Source organism: Schistocerca serialis, chromosome 1 (assembly GCF_023864345.2).
Source record: "Schistocerca serialis cubense isolate TAMUIC-IGC-003099 chromosome 1, iqSchSeri2.2, whole genome shotgun sequence".
Taxonomy (NCBI): Eukaryota; Metazoa; Arthropoda; class Insecta; order Orthoptera; family Acrididae; genus Schistocerca; species Schistocerca serialis.
In genome coordinates, this window is record NC_064638.1 from 366597718 (window position 1) to 366616646 (window position 18929).

The 18929-nt window shown below is 38.5% G+C and overlaps 1 protein-coding gene across 1 annotated transcript in view; it reads right to left on the bottom strand.

The window, feature by feature from the left end:
- LOC126470460 (mitochondrial folate transporter/carrier) overlaps positions 1–17053 on the bottom strand; it is a 57873-nt gene extending 40820 nt beyond the window's left edge. Inside the window, exons 1-2 of the mRNA XM_050098321.1 lie at positions 16708–17053; positions 15888–16041 (exon numbers count right to left, since the gene is read on the bottom strand). Coding sequence (XP_049954278.1) covers positions 15888–16041; positions 16708–16864 — 311 coding nt within the window. The 5' untranslated portion in view covers positions 16865–17053. The remainder of the gene's footprint in view (positions 1–15887; positions 16042–16707) is intronic.
- Between the last annotated feature and the right edge of the window lie 1876 nt (positions 17054–18929).

Genomic DNA, 18929 nt, shown 5'->3' on the forward strand with positions numbered 1-18929 from the left:
GAATGAGAGTCAAACGCTCTTATTTAAGAAATTCATCAGACATTCGCGACAGCTCATCTTGTGTAACAGGAAATTTAATTTACTTCAAAGTAACGCTTTTCAAACAACCACTCTGAATATTTTCCCGCGACCTGTTAGAAATCTATTCTTTTCAGCAGTTGCGCCAGATGACAGGTGTCGCTGCGCTTGCGCAGATACGATGATGCAGGGAGCCTGTACGTTTGTACATGTAAAACATTAAAAGATCTTACATTAGGTCATAAAAGAAACAAGACATTGGAGGATACTCTAAGAGCATGGGAATTTTGTGAACCATACTAAAATACATAATTCGGCTTGAAGTGCACATTCGTCTGTCTAGATTCAGCTGTAAATTTTCTTGGATTATCAGTACTGCATTATCTCATGTTTGGTTCTTTATTATGGCATAATGCCATACGCGCTAGAAGGTGGAAATGTGAGCTTGAAATGTAGCAAACAGTTGAAATTAGCCCATAGTGTGGAATTAAACACTTAGTTTCAAATAAATTGACTGTCTCAGCAGAAAAGATTAATAAAAGTCAAATTTCTTTAACAAACCAACAAAAATAACTTCATTGTTCTGCAAGGCAATAAACGCTTGAGTGTCAGAAAGGTGGAAACAAAATAAAATCTGAAACAAATAACATATTTTAGCTTTCCATAATTATGTGAATGTATTTTAATTCACTTGATAGCTCTCGGCCACAGAAATCAGTTTTGCTTTCATTTGACGTGAGAGCAATAAACAAAGGGAAACAGCAAAATCACTTAACATAAACACGGATCACGTGGAGACTACCACCTCACCACTACAACTCTGCACATCAGGTCCGGATCTACGATATTTCCGAACTTGGGCAATATTAGACAGTCGCGCTCCCCCTCCCTCGAGCGTTTGAGGTAGGACGCCAAAAATTTTAAAAATCGACTTTTCAAAAATATCTTTATTTTGTAGTGCACATCTTTCTGATGAGTCTGATACATAAAACATATGATCGAGGGACCTTAAGACATGCTATTTCGTCTTAAGTGTGCCGAAGTGCAGTGCCACGCCTCTTCATACATCCTCCTTCCATCGCACGTCTCTGTATTTCGCTCTGTGAAATCCAAATGTGTAATATTTTGTAATGGGTGCCATCAAACTACATTCAGGCCAGTGGAAATTAAAATGTCCTGTGGTGCCTCTCCTGCTCCCAGTCGGCCAGTTTGACACCCTGCCTCTCTTAAAAAAAATCTCGCAATCAATAGTGGATGGGATAATTTGTAACTGGGAGAACAAGAATTCTTCAGAAAATTTGCAGTCTTTACTGGCTATTAGCTAATAACTTGCTGTTTCGAGTGACATAAAATTAAATTTAGGATACATAAAACAAGTAAAGACAAGAGACAAGCAAGACAGTACACATTTCCTCAATCCTTAAGTCCTAGCCTTTTTTCTCTCTAATCTTGCCACGGCTTTATCTGGCATACTTCCCTTTCAGAGAAAGAATCTATTACCACATCCAAGTTCGTCAATGTTTTACTACATGAAAAAACAAAACGTCGCCGTCTACTACCAGAAAAGCTGTTAATACAAATAGTACCCAAGACTGGTGCGGTTTCTCGATATGATTACGTGTATTTTGTCACTGTGTGCTAGATAAAACGAAATATGCCTACCTAATATTGCAACAATTTTTACACACCCCCAATAAACACAACTGTTTTGGCACAAATGGTCATTTTTATAACACGACAGGTCCACAGCTCATGGTCTTGCGGTAGCGTTCTCCCTTACCGCGCACAGGGTCCCAGGTTCGATTCCCGGCAGGTTCAGGGAGTCGAGATGACTGGGTGGTGTTGTATGGTCATCATCATCACCACCACGACAGAATATAAGTCACGAAGTACCAATATAATCAAATGCCTATGAGGCCTACTACAAGCAGAAAGTTGTATGTTAGGAAATAGTTTCACATTTCATTCATAGTCTCTAGCTTCTGAAGCACGAGATCGAATAGTAGTAGTAGTACGAAATTTTTATATAAATTTGGAATCATCATATTCTTCCGTGATTTGTGAGAGTCTCAGTTTCTTCTCCTTCCTCGTTCTAACAAACAATCTTGTCATCACTAATTCCGTAACTATTCCTGCCAGTGTCAAAATTTATTCTCTAGTTAACTTCACTAACCCTGCCACAATCACCGGTTTAGTTATCCCGCATTTGTTCTCCAGTTAGGTGTTATTACGTGTTCGTACAACGCGTTTTCCGCACTGCTCCCAGAATAGAACTTCAACGGCTGCTAGCAACTGGCCCTTAGTAGTGCAACAGTCTGGCCAAAAATGTTTTGTCAAAATTTCATTTTCTTGGATACACAGAGAAGAAAATATGTAATCTTAATTGCCTGTTATTCCTGTTAGTCATTTATTTCCACTCTGGTAGTCTGAATCTATGGAATTCGCTAGTAATTATGACAACGCTGATCATTTGCAAACCCAGTCAACCACATAAACAGCGATTGTCATTCACCCTTTCGGCTTTATTCACTCAACTCGTACAGACCCGCCCCCTTTTGTCTATAAGAAAGTTTATTTCTAGATGCGACAGATGCTGGGAGCTTTGTGAAACAAGGTCTTTTTTCCACAATAACATGAATTTGGTCCCCCCCCCCCCCCCCCTAAACTGCCACCGGGGGCAGATACCCCGGTTTGCCCCTGCCCACTAGTTCCAGGCCTGTTGCGCATACGTGAACCTGCCAGCTTATGCGCACCAGTAAAATTTGTCCGGATAGCATCTGGCTGTTTGCTGCAATTGCTTGTACAGCTAACTGCCACGCTTCTGTAGCCAGAAGCAGGAGAAGGTACTACTCATACGTGAGTCCACTGCACATGCGCGTAAGCTCGCTCGCAACCGCTCAAACGAATCTATTGCTAACAGTTGTGACGTCACGCTCATTGGAGGCAATTTGTTGTTATGAAGCACTGCACAGTCTTCCTAAAGACTGACATTTTGTTGTTGGCAGACACTTGTATGAGCACTGTGTTTTGTTCTTGTATATGGTGCATTTCCTTTGCAACTTAAGTTTTATTTTCGTTTTTTCTCTCGTTTGTGTTTTATTGCTGCAGTATTATTCTGCAGTAGCAAGATATAGCAATATTCTTTGTTAGAGTATTGGTTCTTATTAGTCAAAGTTACAAAAATGTAACTAAAAACTAAAACAATGAATAATTCCCGGGTTTTTCACAGTTTTCTCCCGGATGAAAAAATTCCCGGGTCGTATACACCCCACCACTAAAACAACATGCAAACATAATTTACCACCCCACAGTGATGTCCTCACTGTCATGAGATAGTCATGTCAAAAAGCTTAGTTTATATATATATATTGTACATTGTCAGTCACTTTATAACGTGATTGTGCTATGAAGGTCTTCACACTTATTACCTTATGTTAAGTGGAGATTTGATATTTTAAAAGAAAACAGTTCTTTTATTAGTAAATGTATTTTAATTGTACAAAAAAATATAATTGAATTTGTGATGTTAGAGCTACCTGGTTTTCATCTCCTTTATTCAAAAGTTTTTTCTGCAAAATATGTAGCTGAATAAATGAGCAATAATATTCAGATACAAAATTACCAAGTGCCCAGAGGAAAAAACAATATGTGAAAGTTATGAAAATGTGCCAGTGCTCCTACTGGCAGAAGGGGTTGAAGAAGAAAGAGGGAGGAAGGGAAAGGATTGACAAGGTTAGGAAATGGAGAGAGTTACGGGAAAGTTGCCCAGACTTACTAGACAGGATGTGTAAATATACACTAGTACACAGCAGTTAGTTCCTTCTGCACAACAGCAGCAGTGGTAATTGCCTGAATCAGCATACTGTGAAGGCCCAATCTCTCCGTACCATACAGCACTAAGTGCAGTGGTATAGTACTGTGCAGCAACGATGTAACAGTTTACTAATCTCATAATTTTATAACCTGAAAACTAGGCATTTCCTCAACAAGATACCATCACCACTGCAACGCGCTACAATGAGCCCTCAAATGTATTTTTCACCCAAATATTCCTCCTACAGTTGAAACACCTACCTTATTATATGTGAAGTACATGAGAGATGAAGGACTCTTGCTGCTGAGTCAATAAATTTAAGGAGTGCAGCCACAAACTATTTCTCCCTCTTCTAATGTTTCAGCTATCTTCAGAGAGCCAACAGAATGAAGATGGCCAAAAGCTATACAGCTGAAATATTAGAAGAAGAAGAAGAAGAAGAAGAAGAAGAGTTTATGTGACTGCACTCTAAATTTAACACATTGGCTACTGTGCCACAAAAATATCTCGATTCCAAATCTTGCCTGCTGCTTGCTACTCACAAATTTCTGACCCTTATAGGAAAAAAATTCACAGGAGTATATTCCCTAAAGAATATCTGACTATTTCTATTTCAGGGGTGTTGTTCATGAAAGCAGCATTTGGCTAAAAATTCCAAAAAACCTGCACTGAAAGGTAATTTCTATAGGAGAATGTAGACATTTCTATTTGCACAGATTTGAGATATGTTCAGGAATGCAGTCTGAGGGTTCATTCAGGCAATCTAATCACCTCTCAATTGTTCTTAAATATCTTGTTACCCAAAGACACTCGGGGAGAAAGATAACCATTGACAACTGGCATACCAGTGTCCCACTTGCCACTAATTTGATTGATTTGAAGCCAACTTCAGTGGAAATGTTACAAAATATAAATGTGAGATTCTTGCTGCACTCCTCCCCTGTAGACAGAGATGTTTGATACATTGGCTTGGTTTTATGACAACTGTGTATGGCATTTTATGTTCCCAGAAAGGCTCACTGTTTACTTCTATAAAACAACCCATCATGACAACATTCATGAAGATACTTGTGCCTGTAAAAAAATGTGTGTTTCCAAAACAGCAGTAGGGTAGTATTAGATAGGTGTAAAAATTTATGCAACACGCACAGTGTTTGGTACAAAACAAGCACATGGCTCCTTGCTGTGTTCTAATTTTTAAACATCTCTGCATTAAACTCCAGTGTCATTTACAAATTGAATACTGGTAAAAAGAAACATAAGAGTACTTCTCAAGGAGTTTAAAACATATCAATGAATACATTGTGAGGAAGCTGGTTACAGCCATATGTCCCACATTATTGGAACAACGAAGTTGTTTGATGCACAGAGGAATAGAACCATCAACCCAGAAGCAATAGGAGGAACAACAAAATCATTAAGAGAAACTGTGTGCAACACTAGAAAATGAAGAAACACCAAATCTACACCAGTATGAAATTTAACCAGCATTCAACATAGCGAGATATTTGCAGTGGGAAGTGTGTGCAAAACACTATTCAACATCTGCACAGGATTTTTTTTCAAACTGAAGTATTTTAACACTACAAAATGTTTGTGCTGTAATTCTGAAACACTGTTTGCATAGCAAGTTAGATATCCTTTAATCTGACTTCATGTTTGGGTCATTAAGCACTAATAAGTAAATGCTAGAAGAGAGACTGAATTTAATTGATGAAAGGAGAAAATATAGACATGCAGAAAATTAAGCAGGCAAAACGGAAAACAAAAGTCTAAAAAATGAGATCGACCAGAAAAGCAAAATGGCTAAGCAGGGTTAGCTACAGGGCAAATGTAAGGATGTAGAGGCATATATCACTAGGGGTAAGATAGATGCTGCCAACTGGAAAATGGAAAGACCTGTGGATGAGAGAGAACCAGCTGTATGAATATCAAGAGCTCAGATAGAAAACCACTTCTAAGCAAAGAATGGAAAGCAGAAGGGTGGGAGGAGTATATAGAGGGTCTATACAAGGGCGATGTTCTTTAAGGCAATATTATGGAAATGGAAGAGAACGTAGAAGATTAAAGATATGATACTGCACGAAGAATTTGAGAAAGCACTGAAAGACCCTAAGTCGAAACAAGGTCCTGGGAGTAGACAACATTCCATTAGAGCTACTGTTAGCCTTGGGAGAGCCAGCCACGATAAAACTCTAGCATCTAATGCGCAGGATGTAGGAGACAAGTGAAATACCCTTAGACTTCAAGAAGAATATAATAATTCCAATCCCAAAGAAAGCAGGTGTTGACAGATGTGAAAATTACCGAATTATCAGTTTAATAAGTCACAGCTGCAAAGTACTAAAACAAATTCTTTACAAATGAATGGAAAAGCTGGCAGAAGCTGACCTCAGGGAAGGTCAGTTTGGATTCTGTAGAAATGTTGGAACACGCAAGGCAATACTGACCCTATAACTTATCTGAGAGATTAAGGAATTTTGACAATGTTCACTGGAATACTCTCTTTCAAATTCTGAAGGCTGCAGGGGTCAAATACAGGGAGCGAAAGGCTATTTACAATTTGTACAAAACCAGATGGCAGTTAGAGTCGAGGGTCACGAAAGGGAAGCAGCGGTTGGGAAGGGAGTGAGACAGGGTTGTAGCCTCTCCCCGATGTTATTCAATCTGTATATTGAGCAAGCAGTAAAGGAAACAAAAGAAAAATTCAGAGTGGGTATTAAAATCCATGGAGAAGAAATAAAAACTTTGAGGTTCGCCGATGACATTGTAATTCTGTCAGAGACAGCAAGGGACTTGGGAGAGCAGTTGAACGGAATGAACAGTGTCTTGAAAGGAGGGTATAAGATGATCATCATCAAAAGCAAAATGAGGATAATGGAATGTAGTCTAAATCAGGTGATGCTGAGGGAATTAGATTAGGAAATGAGACAGCGTAGTAGATGAGTTGCAATTTGGGGAGCAAAATAACTGATGAGGTAAGGTATAGAGTATCTAAAATGCAGACTGGCAATAGCAAGGAAAGCTTTTTCTGAGGAAGAGAAATTTGTCAACACCAAGTACAGATTTAGGTGTCAGGAAGTCTTTTCTGAAACTATTTGTATGGAGTGTAGCTATGTGTGGAAGTTAAACACGGACAACAAATGGTTTAGTCAAGAAGAAAATAGAAGCTTTCAAAATATGGTGCTACAGATGAATGCTGAAAATCAGATGGGTAGATCACATAACTAATGAGGAGGTATTTAAGACAAATGGAGAGAAGAGAAATTTGTGGCACAACTTGACTAGAAAGAGGAACTGGTTGGTAGGACATGTGAGGCATCAAGGGATCACCAAAAAGAACTTTTAAAGAGTTTTCTATGCTTATTTCACTTTTATCAATGAGCAATTTTTCATATATACTAAAATATACCATCTACTAAGCTGAAGCAACCAGAAGGGGAGGAGGAAACTAAATGAAACTTCGCAAGTAGGAGTATGTGATGTTATGAGGCATGTTCAGAAATTAAGTGTGCTGTGACCATAACAGGCTGTGGTTTTAAGTTTTTTGGAAGATTGGCAACACTGACAGAGGGTGATCCCATGACCAGACCAGGCATTGCAGGAACACGGTAGTACTTAAACTCATGCTGTACTGTCCAGTTGCATGAAAGATGCCAGCCCCACTAAGTGCTGTGATCTGCTTCCTACTCATGGAAGGAACATCCACCAAAATTTATTCAGGAATCAAAATAGTTTACGGTGAAGATGTGATGAACAGAAAAAAGTTGGGTTTAAGTGGTGAAGTGAGTTTAGTGGAGGCAGAACAAACGTTCATGGCAGACAGGAGTGTAGGACATTCCATTTTGACTGGTGGTGGGGGTGGGGGGTGGGGGGGAGGGGATCAAGGGAACTGTTCATGAAGACTGCCAATTGACAGTGGATGAAATTTCTGCAATGTTTCCAGAACTCTCCTATGAGAGACTCACAGAAACACTGGGATATCACGAATGATACAAGAGATGGGTCCCAAAACAACTGAGAAACAGTATAATAAAAATTGGGTCAATAGTGTCTGTGAGCTTGTTGAGCAACTTAATTGGAAGGCGAGAATTTTCTGAGCTCTATTACAACTGGACATGAAACATGGGTGACTCATTAGACACCTGACACAAAAAGTCTTCACAGTGACATCACACAAATACCCCATCTACCAAAAAATTCAAAATCACAATTTTGGGGGAAAACATGACCTCAGTGTTTTGGGACAGAAGGCATTTTGGTCAAATTTCTGTGTCGGGGAAAGACTATCAATGCACAATGATACTGTGAGCCTCTACAAAACTCTAAATGAGTATTCAAAACAAAAGGAGGTGAATTCCGATGAGAGGGGAGTGCTTATTGCACGACAATGCCTGCCCTAACAGCCGCTGCCACTGAGGAGCTCTTGAAATCATTTGGTTGATATGTGAAGTGTTTACAGTTGTTTGAAAAATTCTGAAGGTGTGCTTTTTGATAATTTTCATTTCAAACTTACATTATGTTGTATATCCTATGAAAGCTCATGAAGAATGCTGCAAAATAGCACCTCTCCCATCATTTTAGCTTAATTAGGAGAGCTGCCAGAACAACTTTAACTTATAGAGGTGGGGTGCTTTTTGCAATAGGCTACCTCTGTGCCAAGTTTCATCCGAATCTGGGATGGGGACTAAAATCACTGAGTGACCTGACATGTGATCTCCCTCCAGGTTGTCGTCATACTCACCTATAATGGTCATCTATGGTAGTACAGAACTGTAATTCATCACTTAACATGATGTGATGCCATTCATAAGCACTCTACACTTCCTGGCCATGGCACCACCCCAAATGCAGCCATCTATGTCATAACAGCAGCAGCCAACACATGGGACAGTGATTCTCTAGTGTGACTGGTTTGAGTGAATTGGTTGGCCTCAAGTGATAGGGACTAAGCTTCTAGGTCATCAGCCCATTCATTTGATAAGTGGCACACCAGGAGTGGTCATTGAAGAAAGGAGGTGAAAGAAATACCTGGAAAGCCCAAGTGTAACTAACACACTAAGAAACAGAGATAAAAGTCCAGAAAAAAGGCATATCATTAAAAGATCAGTCACTACAAAGAAACCAAGAAATGAACAAAAATAAAGAGAATAAAAAGGTGAAAAGGATAGAGGCCAGGCTGGGCCACCGAGCAAGGGACACACAGGGGGTCGGGACAGGGGGTATCCCACCAACCCCTCAGGCAGTCCACGAGGTCAAAAAGCACTACCCTACAGGGATGAATAAAAACCACTTTCAGGGGCAAAACTTAACTCTAGATCAGCCACTTTGGTGTCATCTGCTAGCACCAGAGGTAGCCTGCCAGGAAGATTAAGATGCCACCTCAAAGCAGTCAAATTAGGGCAATCTATGACTAAGTAGGCCACTGTGCTGGTGCTAGTCTTCAACAGTGTGGGGCAATAATGCTGCAACAAACAACTATTACTTGTTCTTAGATACCAGGCACAGATGTGAACAGGTTGGTTGATTGATGCCCCTAAAATCTAGATATTGCACAATTCAAACAGCTACCCAATTTGAGACCCACATTAAATCCCTTTCAAAGTCTGCCCCAGGTGCTGATAAGATGGTCTCAGGCAAGTATGAATATTCTTTGTCCTTAACAGTGATTACTCAACATCTGTCACTGTTTGCATTCCTTATATACCCTAATAGGTCGGGTAACACAAAACACAGACAACACCAATGGACTAATGGCTGCTCTATGTTTCACATAGAACTGCAACTCTACAATCATGTCCATACCATTTATGGTGTGCATTTACAACATTACACTGACATCCAAACATGTCTTCTGGGTGCGTCATTTTTCTCAGGTACTGTAAATGTATTTTTATTTCTTTCTGCAGAAATATAATTTAAGACACAGGGCCAATATTTTGGAAGACCACCTGTTGTCCAGCCCAATGCTGACATTTACTAAACTTTCTGCATCAGCAGCAAGTATTCAAAAAGCATCAGACCAAAATGAGAGGGAAGAAAATTTAAAATTCTCTACCTTGGAGTGAATTTGCAGGTCACAAAAACCAAATTGAAAAATCAGGGAGGACATTCAAGAAGAAACTAAAGGGCTCAAAGGAAGTGTAGAAAATCTTTTAAATAATTGTAACGTAAAGGAAAGATTCGAAGACAGTGCACCAGATTAAAAGGGAGCAAATCAAGAAATAGTTGACTTCTGATGGTTCTGTACCAGGCTGCCAAGGGGTGAGAAAATTCTGAGAACTGGTATGGCATCCCTAACTAAAAACCAAAAATTTGCTGTAGGATATTTAACACAACCAAGGTCAACCAATACTTATTAATTTGTTACTAGTTTTCAAGCTTGGTGTACACAGTCCGAGTGTTTACGACTATGAAACCTCAGAGAAACATCTAGTATGTTTTGACAAACAGAAAACAAGAGCAAGTGTGACTGCCACAATTGGCTATGTTGGCGAAGCAGCGTGTCGAACGGAAAAACAAGAAATTGAGAAAACTATCCAACTCGCAGCAACATGCAGCCCAAAGCAAGTTTCAGTGCGGCCTAAGAAGTGAGCACCTCATACAAGCAGTAAAAAAAATCCATAAAATTCTGCTGGTATGCTCAAAGGTTGGACACCCCTGCTTTAAAACGATTAATACGCATAACTATGTTTTTAGCTTAACAGAATTTTCCATTTTACAGCTACAAAGAAAAATGCCAGTGGAAAATGAAGTTTTCTGCAAGTGCTTAGACTTACCAGTATCTAAATACGACACTGTATTAAGGGTGGATTTGTTAAAATCATATAAAAATCGAAGTATTTTTGTATCTTTTTTTAACAGCATCTTTTAGGTAACTCAATTTAGTGAAATTACAAAAGCTAAAGTTGAATTAAAAGAGTTCTTTCTAAGTTATTTTCAGCCAACTGGGAAGATAACCCAAGATCTTTTACAGGTTATTGAACAGCATTGTCTAGATATAACAAAAGTGCCAAGAACAAGAGTAAGACAATTATTCTACAGTGACTGGAGTGCATTGAAATATTCAATCAAGAATTTGTGCACTTAATCCTAAGGCACTGTTTGAACTCTGTGCACACCATTCTCAATCTGGGAGAATTACATCCTTTTACAATAGTTTCATCACATGTGACTTTTTTTTGGGACCTTAGATACTTTCGATGCTTTTCACTCAGCTTCTATCCACATGAGGACCAACCTTCTGAAAGACACAGTTGCAGTTAAGAGACTAGGATACATGATCAAGTGCTCACTACAAAGCTATTAAGTCTGTATCAGTTGTTTAGAAAGATTATCAGCACCACTAAGAACTGGGGTTCTTCAGAAATTATAGAACACAGAGGGGCTGCTCAAGCTCTTGCAAACATTGTGTGAGTTCTCATTTATATGTTTATGGAACCAACCATGCCTGAAAGTATTTACAGATTCTTTGAGTCAACTTTAGAATGTTTATTACTTTTGAATAACATGAGAAATTATCTTGTTGACATAGCACATCGATTCAGGAAAATAATGGTGCCTGGAGTGAAGGCTGCAAGGGAGACTGACTTTGAACCAGAAATTGAGGTCACTGTTAAAGTGCATCAACAGATTACTGTCAAAGCTATACACACTGCAAAGCCATGGAACACAAATCAGATCAATTTGCTGTTTTAGAGCCCAACAATCTGATTAAAACTTCAGAAACTGAACTTCCTATGACTGTAAAAAGTTCACTTGCCAATGATGAGATTTCTGAAGGTGTTGGATGGTTGGGGAAGGAGACCAGACAGCGTGGTCATCGGTCTCATCGAATTAGGGAAGGATGGGGAAGGAAGTCGGCCGTGCCCTTTCAGAGGAACCATCCCGGCTTTTGCCTGGAGTGATTTAGGGAAATCATGGAAAACCTAAATCAGGATGGCCGGACGCGTCTGAAGGTGTTCTCCTAGCATAAACACCACAGAGGGCCGTAGTCACCGTGGCACCAAAAACAGTTGCAAGAGGTCACCTGTTAACATAGTCCGACAGCTTGGTCCACAGCATGCCTAATCCGCGATAGTTTTTGGCAGGATAAAGTTTAGAATCTATTCCATCAAAGTGCCAACAACCTCTTTCTTCAATTATTGAAATAACCAGACCAATTTTACGAATATATGAGAGGACATGGGAATCATTCTATTACGTATTGGAGATGATTCATTGTGACATTGAAAAGCAAGATCACAAACACTATGTACAACATACAAATGATTTCACCAAAATTGACACTGTCAACCTTCAGTTACTAGCACAGAGAATGTGTGTGAATGATAAATTTTAAAATAAAATGCTCTTAACACCTAAAGAACGAAGAAGTAGGAAACACACACACACACACACACACACACACACACACACACACACACACACACACCTGCAAACCAGCTCATAATAGAATCGCCATCCTACTGGCATATTAATACCAGTACACTATCATAATTTGTAGACAACTAAAATGTTGTTAATCAGCTGTTATTCCGAAAGAAAATTTGTACAATTTAGAATTCCTTATTTGTACCACTACAGGAAGGAAATACTGACTCCTTGAATACTGCAAATGAAAATGTATTAATGTAAATCAAAATTATAATTATGGCTGCAGAAGGGAATTATTACAGTACAAGGTATTGCAGCATATAAATTTAACAGTTGGAAACGTGTGATCAGCTGGTAGCCATCATTGTTGCAATTTACAAGGAAACATTTATGAAATCCAATCAACGAAAGTAATCATTCAACATGTTGAGTTGCACAACCACTAATGTTACATGACAAAGTGGCCTTTGAACATTCTCATGGAAAGCAGAATGAAAAGTTCTGTAATATTTTTTTAAAAAATGGAATATCCAAGGTGGGATAACGCCAAGAGTTAATGCTTCATGCAGCCCATATGTGGCTGTTTTCCAAGCTGCACAGGTGCTGGCGATAAAGAGATTTCACAAGTCCATGACCAAAATCACCCATCTTACTACAAAAGGCATTTCAATAAGAGAAGAACTTCGCCACTGCTTATTAACAAACTGTCTAGGTAATCGGACCAAAACTACACATTTCTATATCTTGACTAACTGCTGTATTTCCTTTTACTTAAAATAATAATCTCAATAAAACTTTTTGTACTGATGTGCAGTCTTCATAATGAGGATGCAGGATCCAACATCATTTCTGGATTCAAGCAGACCAATGCCAAACACTATACCAATTACATTTTCAAATGACGATATGGTAAGTCAATGTCTTAACTTGGCTTTTGTTGAGGATACTGTAACATAGGCTTGTGCACAAAATTAATTGTATGGCACAGAGTAAAATCTTATGATGAAATGACAATCGTGTAACTTGTTTTTCCCATTTCATTGTTACAAACACAAAAACACCTCCTTATGTAGAGCTTTTATCACCTAAAGAAGCACACATTAAGAAGTTGCCAATATTGTCTTGAGTGACAATATCTTGAGGTAATATCCTTGTTCAGAAACCTTTCACCCAACAAAACATGAAATTGGTTGCAGTATACCTCTACCTTATATTGAGTCTAACATATGGTGTTTATACAATGATTTATTATGATTAAATAGTAACTAACAACATTCTCTAAAATGCAGATTATAGGTTGGCAACAAGACTGAGAAAATGTGCCTTGAGCAAAGGTAATAACCTTACTGGTTGACAGCAGCCCGTCAGGAATGAATATGACATATGCAATGCCTCTGGTGGAAGAAATAACAAACCTCACAAGAAACAAATGTATGTGACACCTCTACTGGAATTGATTGTTGTAGTTGCAGCACCACTGCTGAAGAGATGCAAACTTACAAAACAAAATATTTGATTTTCATTCAGTGACATTCTGGAATGGATGTAAAGATATCCTCATCTGATTCATTGCCCTATTACAGTATATTCCAAACTGAATACCTTGTATATTGTTTGGAATTAATAAAATTAGGAAGCACTTTTGACATATTTCTAATCATCTGTATTATAATATAAATCTTATGGTGGTAATATGCAACAAAAATTATCTGTTAGGGAAAATTATAACCATGTAGTAATTTTTCGTGGGCTATCTTCCATATGTTAGAAAACATGAGATAGTGCTGAAAATACCAACAAATAGAGAAACAGTCCTGAGAAATCTTACAAACAAGATTTCTACAACTAGCTAATAATTAAGAATATACAACAACTCTACATATCACTTCTGTTGGGAAAGTGAGCAGGAGATTAGATTACTTATAGCTCATGCAGAGGCACCTAAAAAGTCATTCTTCCGACACCAGTACATGAATGGAACGTAAAGAAGCCATAACGAGAGCACCTGTACACATGGGCAGTAATTTTCAAGAATGATTGCCTCAAACGCATGACTATTAACAAACGTTGAGCCACCTCCTTCCCCCCTTGATTTAATTTAAAAAATACTGATCCACTTAGTATGCTTGCAGAGACTGATTGCATAGCAACACAGAGCTGTACACAGTAACAACTCCGTTCGGTTATTTGAATACTTATGAATATCATTTGGGCTAAATAACATTGCACAGACATCATTGACTGATTGATTTGCCGGGGTAGGTTATGGGACTAAACAGTGAGGTATCAGTCCCACACTTCCAAAGCTACTCACGGAAGAGAGAGTGTCCATTAAAAGCGGGTGGGGACTTTACAGCGGAGGTCATCAGTCCCTTAGAACTACTTAAACCTAACTAACCTAAGGACGTCACACACATCCATGCCCGAGGCAGGATTCGAACCTGCGACCGTAGCGGTCGCGCGGTTCCAGACTCAAGCGCCTAGAACCGCTCGGCCACTCTGGCCGGCAGCAGAGAGCACAAATGGGTAAACCAAATCTAAAAACTGGAAAAACAGTGGGATAAAAGAATGCTCCTTGCACAGGGATGTGGTCATGGGTCCCGGACCAAGAAAACGCGAAGAGAGGCCACAACCACAAACAAAAGTTCCATTTCCAACTCTCAAGAGAAAATATCACCTAAAGTTATTAGATGTGGTACACCAGATCCATACCCCAATACTTTCCATTACATCTCAAATGTGGAGGTGGCAGACTTCCCCAACTGGGCTTTAGTACCTACCACTACATACACCTTTCAATCAGTTGATATACTGCCACCCACACACGTTTGACACACAGGAGCACTGGTTTCATATGTTAAGTGATTTTGCAGTGACAATACCACAAAAGAAAGTGTTTAAAGTGAAAGTAATCCCAGTAATAATGTGTGAAGTTACAATTGAGAAACAATGGAGTTAGGGAAATACTGCTTTACTACCGTGAGCAAAGCCATCAAAATGTGATAGAACTGTAGCAGAAATGGCATTGCTTTGGTTTTTCAACATGGAGGGGAAAAGCTTGCCATGTTAACTACCAAAATGGAGGTTTCAATAGCATTTATACTATGACTTCCATCTTTCATTAGGGCTTTGTAATATACTTGTCACTAAAGTAATAATCCCCTTTAAGATTTATTGTTCTGGGGAAGACAGACAAGTCATTATCAGACCACTTCATAAAACTAAGGCTTTGCAATTTCAAAAATTTTCAAGTTACACTACACAAACAACATTTGTTACTTAAGAAGAACATCCTATTGCAAACAGTATGGACGTTCAAAATTATTTACATGAACATGCTATATTTACTTAGTGGCCTATAGGAAATAATTCCGAATTGCGACAGCTACGGTATGATTGGGTAAACCATGTTATGTAAATGCTTGACTATACTGAAATAGACAATGCAGATCCACATTTTATATTTTATGTATATGATAGAAAACAATATGTCAGTTCCATTTCAATCTCTCAAGAGAAAGTATTCTAATTTTAAGTTATTAGGTATGATATGCCAAGTCCATGCTCCAATACTCCTCTCAAATGTGCAATAAACACGCATCAATGACAACGCCAATGTAAAATGGCTTAACATTCTTCGAAACAATGCACTAGCTTAAAAATTAAGGTAAATACTTACAACAGGAAATAAAATCCCCAAGCACTCCCTGAGCCCCAAACATTTGGTGTCACACCTCTATATAAGCCACGAGGACCTTCTTGCTGCACTATAGTTGTTACTGCACTTGTTAAACCCTTGTACTGTGGTGTTGTTTTGGTTTGTCCATCATTAACTGTAATACAACAAGACGTTGGCACTCTAACAAGTTTGTAAAAAAAAATATGATGTTAACATTTCAGCTTACACTAAAATAATGGACATAGCTATTTAGAGCTTTTATTATGTTACAAAGATTTGATTTTGTATTTTACATTGATGCGAATTCTGTAACATCACTATCAACAACCATTTAAAACATTTTAACTAAGACTTCTGTGCCAAATGTTTACAAATTTAAGGAAATTGCCAAACAAACTTCACGATTACATTTAATTATGAACACACACACACACACACACACACACACACATACACGTTGTTTCATGACCTGCTAACACTGCATCTTTTTTTGTTTGGTTATTTCATTCGGCTGACAAATCCAACATTTTATTATTATTAATATCAATTGCTGGGCGAATAAATTGCTACACTACAGTCCAGATATAAACAATATAGACACTGCACACTTTCACACAATACAATAGAGAAACAAGAATGAATAACCTGGGAACACTAAGTACAGAAAAATGAGGGGATTATTATTCTTATTTCTTTGTACACTGCATGAGATACTGAATTAGATCAAAGGAATTACAAAATAATCAACAGAAATCTAAGTACACAAACTATCCTGCCAGTAGAGTGAAGTGTTCACAATTCAAAGTTCAATTGCACTCACCTGCGAATCTGATTTTAATGAGATCTAACGGATGTAGGATGAGGGTTGACGCGACACCACCAGATATGCCTGCTATAAGATGCTCGTACTTCACATGACTAAAAACGGTTATATTTCGATTAGGAGCTGTTGCTCCTGCAGTTTTCAGTGACGTCATTTTAATATCGGAAACGTTTTCGCTCCCTTCGTGTTTAGCCGAAGAATCATCTCGATAAATTTTCAGCAACACACTACTTAGCTCCAGCAGTTTTCTCGTCTAATTACCCTTCCCAAGAACAGTATAATCTTACGCAAGCTATCGTGCAGTTCCTTCCATCGACTTATCACAGATGCCAATGTGCATAATTCCAAAGACTGCAATAAAAGATGGGAACTACGTAAAGGAAAATATCGGATAATTCGTACATAGACCAGTGATCTGTCTACAAATAGGGATCAACGCACAAGATTTACTAGCGAAGAAAAAAGACTATAAGAGCTCTACCGAAAAGAAACGGAAACCTCGGAATTCAAGAACAGCAACGAATAATAGTGCTTATGGCGAAGATGACCATATAGTATGACCAGATCACAAATGTTGAACTGTAAGACACAAACGCCGTAATAGATCCGCATCCATAATCTTCTTCGATGCGGCGTGGAGTACAAGGTGGAGGGTACTTGCCATCGCACCCCGTAAAAGGGTACCTCCCTGCTTTACTCGCGTATGGAGATGGAAAGAATGAATTTCGTAAAGCCAGGCTACTTCGACGCACAGTGGTAGCTTTGCTCCAACTTTGAAAAAGTTTCAGTCCTGTCTAGAAGCTATTAGAATAAACAATTCAGACCATTGTCGATTGTACCCAATAGCTGATAGCTTCTACTAACTCATATTCTCCCACTCGCTATCTTGGATATTTTCTGCTAACCGAATTGGTAGTGCTGTATTTTCGAGGTAGTTTTTGACAAGAAAATTGATGCTTTGCTACTAGAAAAATATTTAAACAAAAGGCAAATACAGTTCTTTTAAGGTGATTAACTGGTTATTACTTAAATTGTACCCATAAAATTGTAATCAATAAATTGTTTATCACTACACGATCGGAAGCAGCTGTGATGGCTATTTTCTGGCAAAACTTGGGTAACTTTGCTCCACAGTATTTCATTACTTTGTTGTTGACCTGATCCATTTGCTGATGAATCTTCTTTCGTCGAAAATTGAGATAAATTTTGTTATAATATGGAAGGGAGTAAATGGAAGCTTGAACTTCACCGATGTGCAGCTTGCAGCAGAGGAAATCAGCAAGAATCCCTGGAATCCATAAGAAATGGAGCACCTGCTTGAAATGTCTTAAAATGTTTCTAAACCGGTGCTGGGTATTAGTAAACAACTTAAGAATTAAAAGATCCAAACAGTGCTCGATTATGCTAATGATGAAAGTATACCCACAAAGTGTTACATTCTTAACAGTAAAGGATAACTCGCCTAATACGAAATAAATTTGGATATTTTTTTAAAAAAATGTTTAAAGGGATTTGTAGGGTGACTAGTATTCGCATAATGCTGATCCTTTGGCTTCTTATTTCCACAGTAGCACACATGCATAATACAAAATAGTGTAGTAATATCCTCAGCAACCTCCAGTATTACCACAGGAGTACACAACGTCATTTTCAAGGTACAAAAGAATAATGAGGTTCTGCCTAAGTCCACAGATTTTTTGACTCATGCAGGTTGTATTTCCAAGAAGACTGTTTTTTTATCACCCGATAACATTAGGGACTTCCTAGGATCTGTAAAGCATTCACTATGTTTATGTGTGAGGCATGTGTCTATAGTATCCTCTGCATTTGTGGCATATTGTACATCAGTTAGATGGTTAGGACCACTGGACTGCTGTATAGAACATACACATTACATACACCTACAACAGCCAGCAAATATACAATTGCAGAATATTGGCTTGGTACGTGTTATCAGATGCAGAATAATGACATGTAGATTCTGGATTCACTGTCAGTTACTGCAATAGTGTTATGGAGGAAGCTGTTGAGAGTAAACTAGCAATGATCATGTAATAAGTGATAGCAGTCAAAAAATGGAGGGCAGAGTTAATAATACTTTCACAACTGTTGTTAATTAATATTTCAAGAATTGTTAATACCTGAGGTTGGTCATCTTTGGTTTTGTGGTGCAGTTAGTTATTTATGGTGTGTTTACTAATTCTACATGTGCAGTCTTT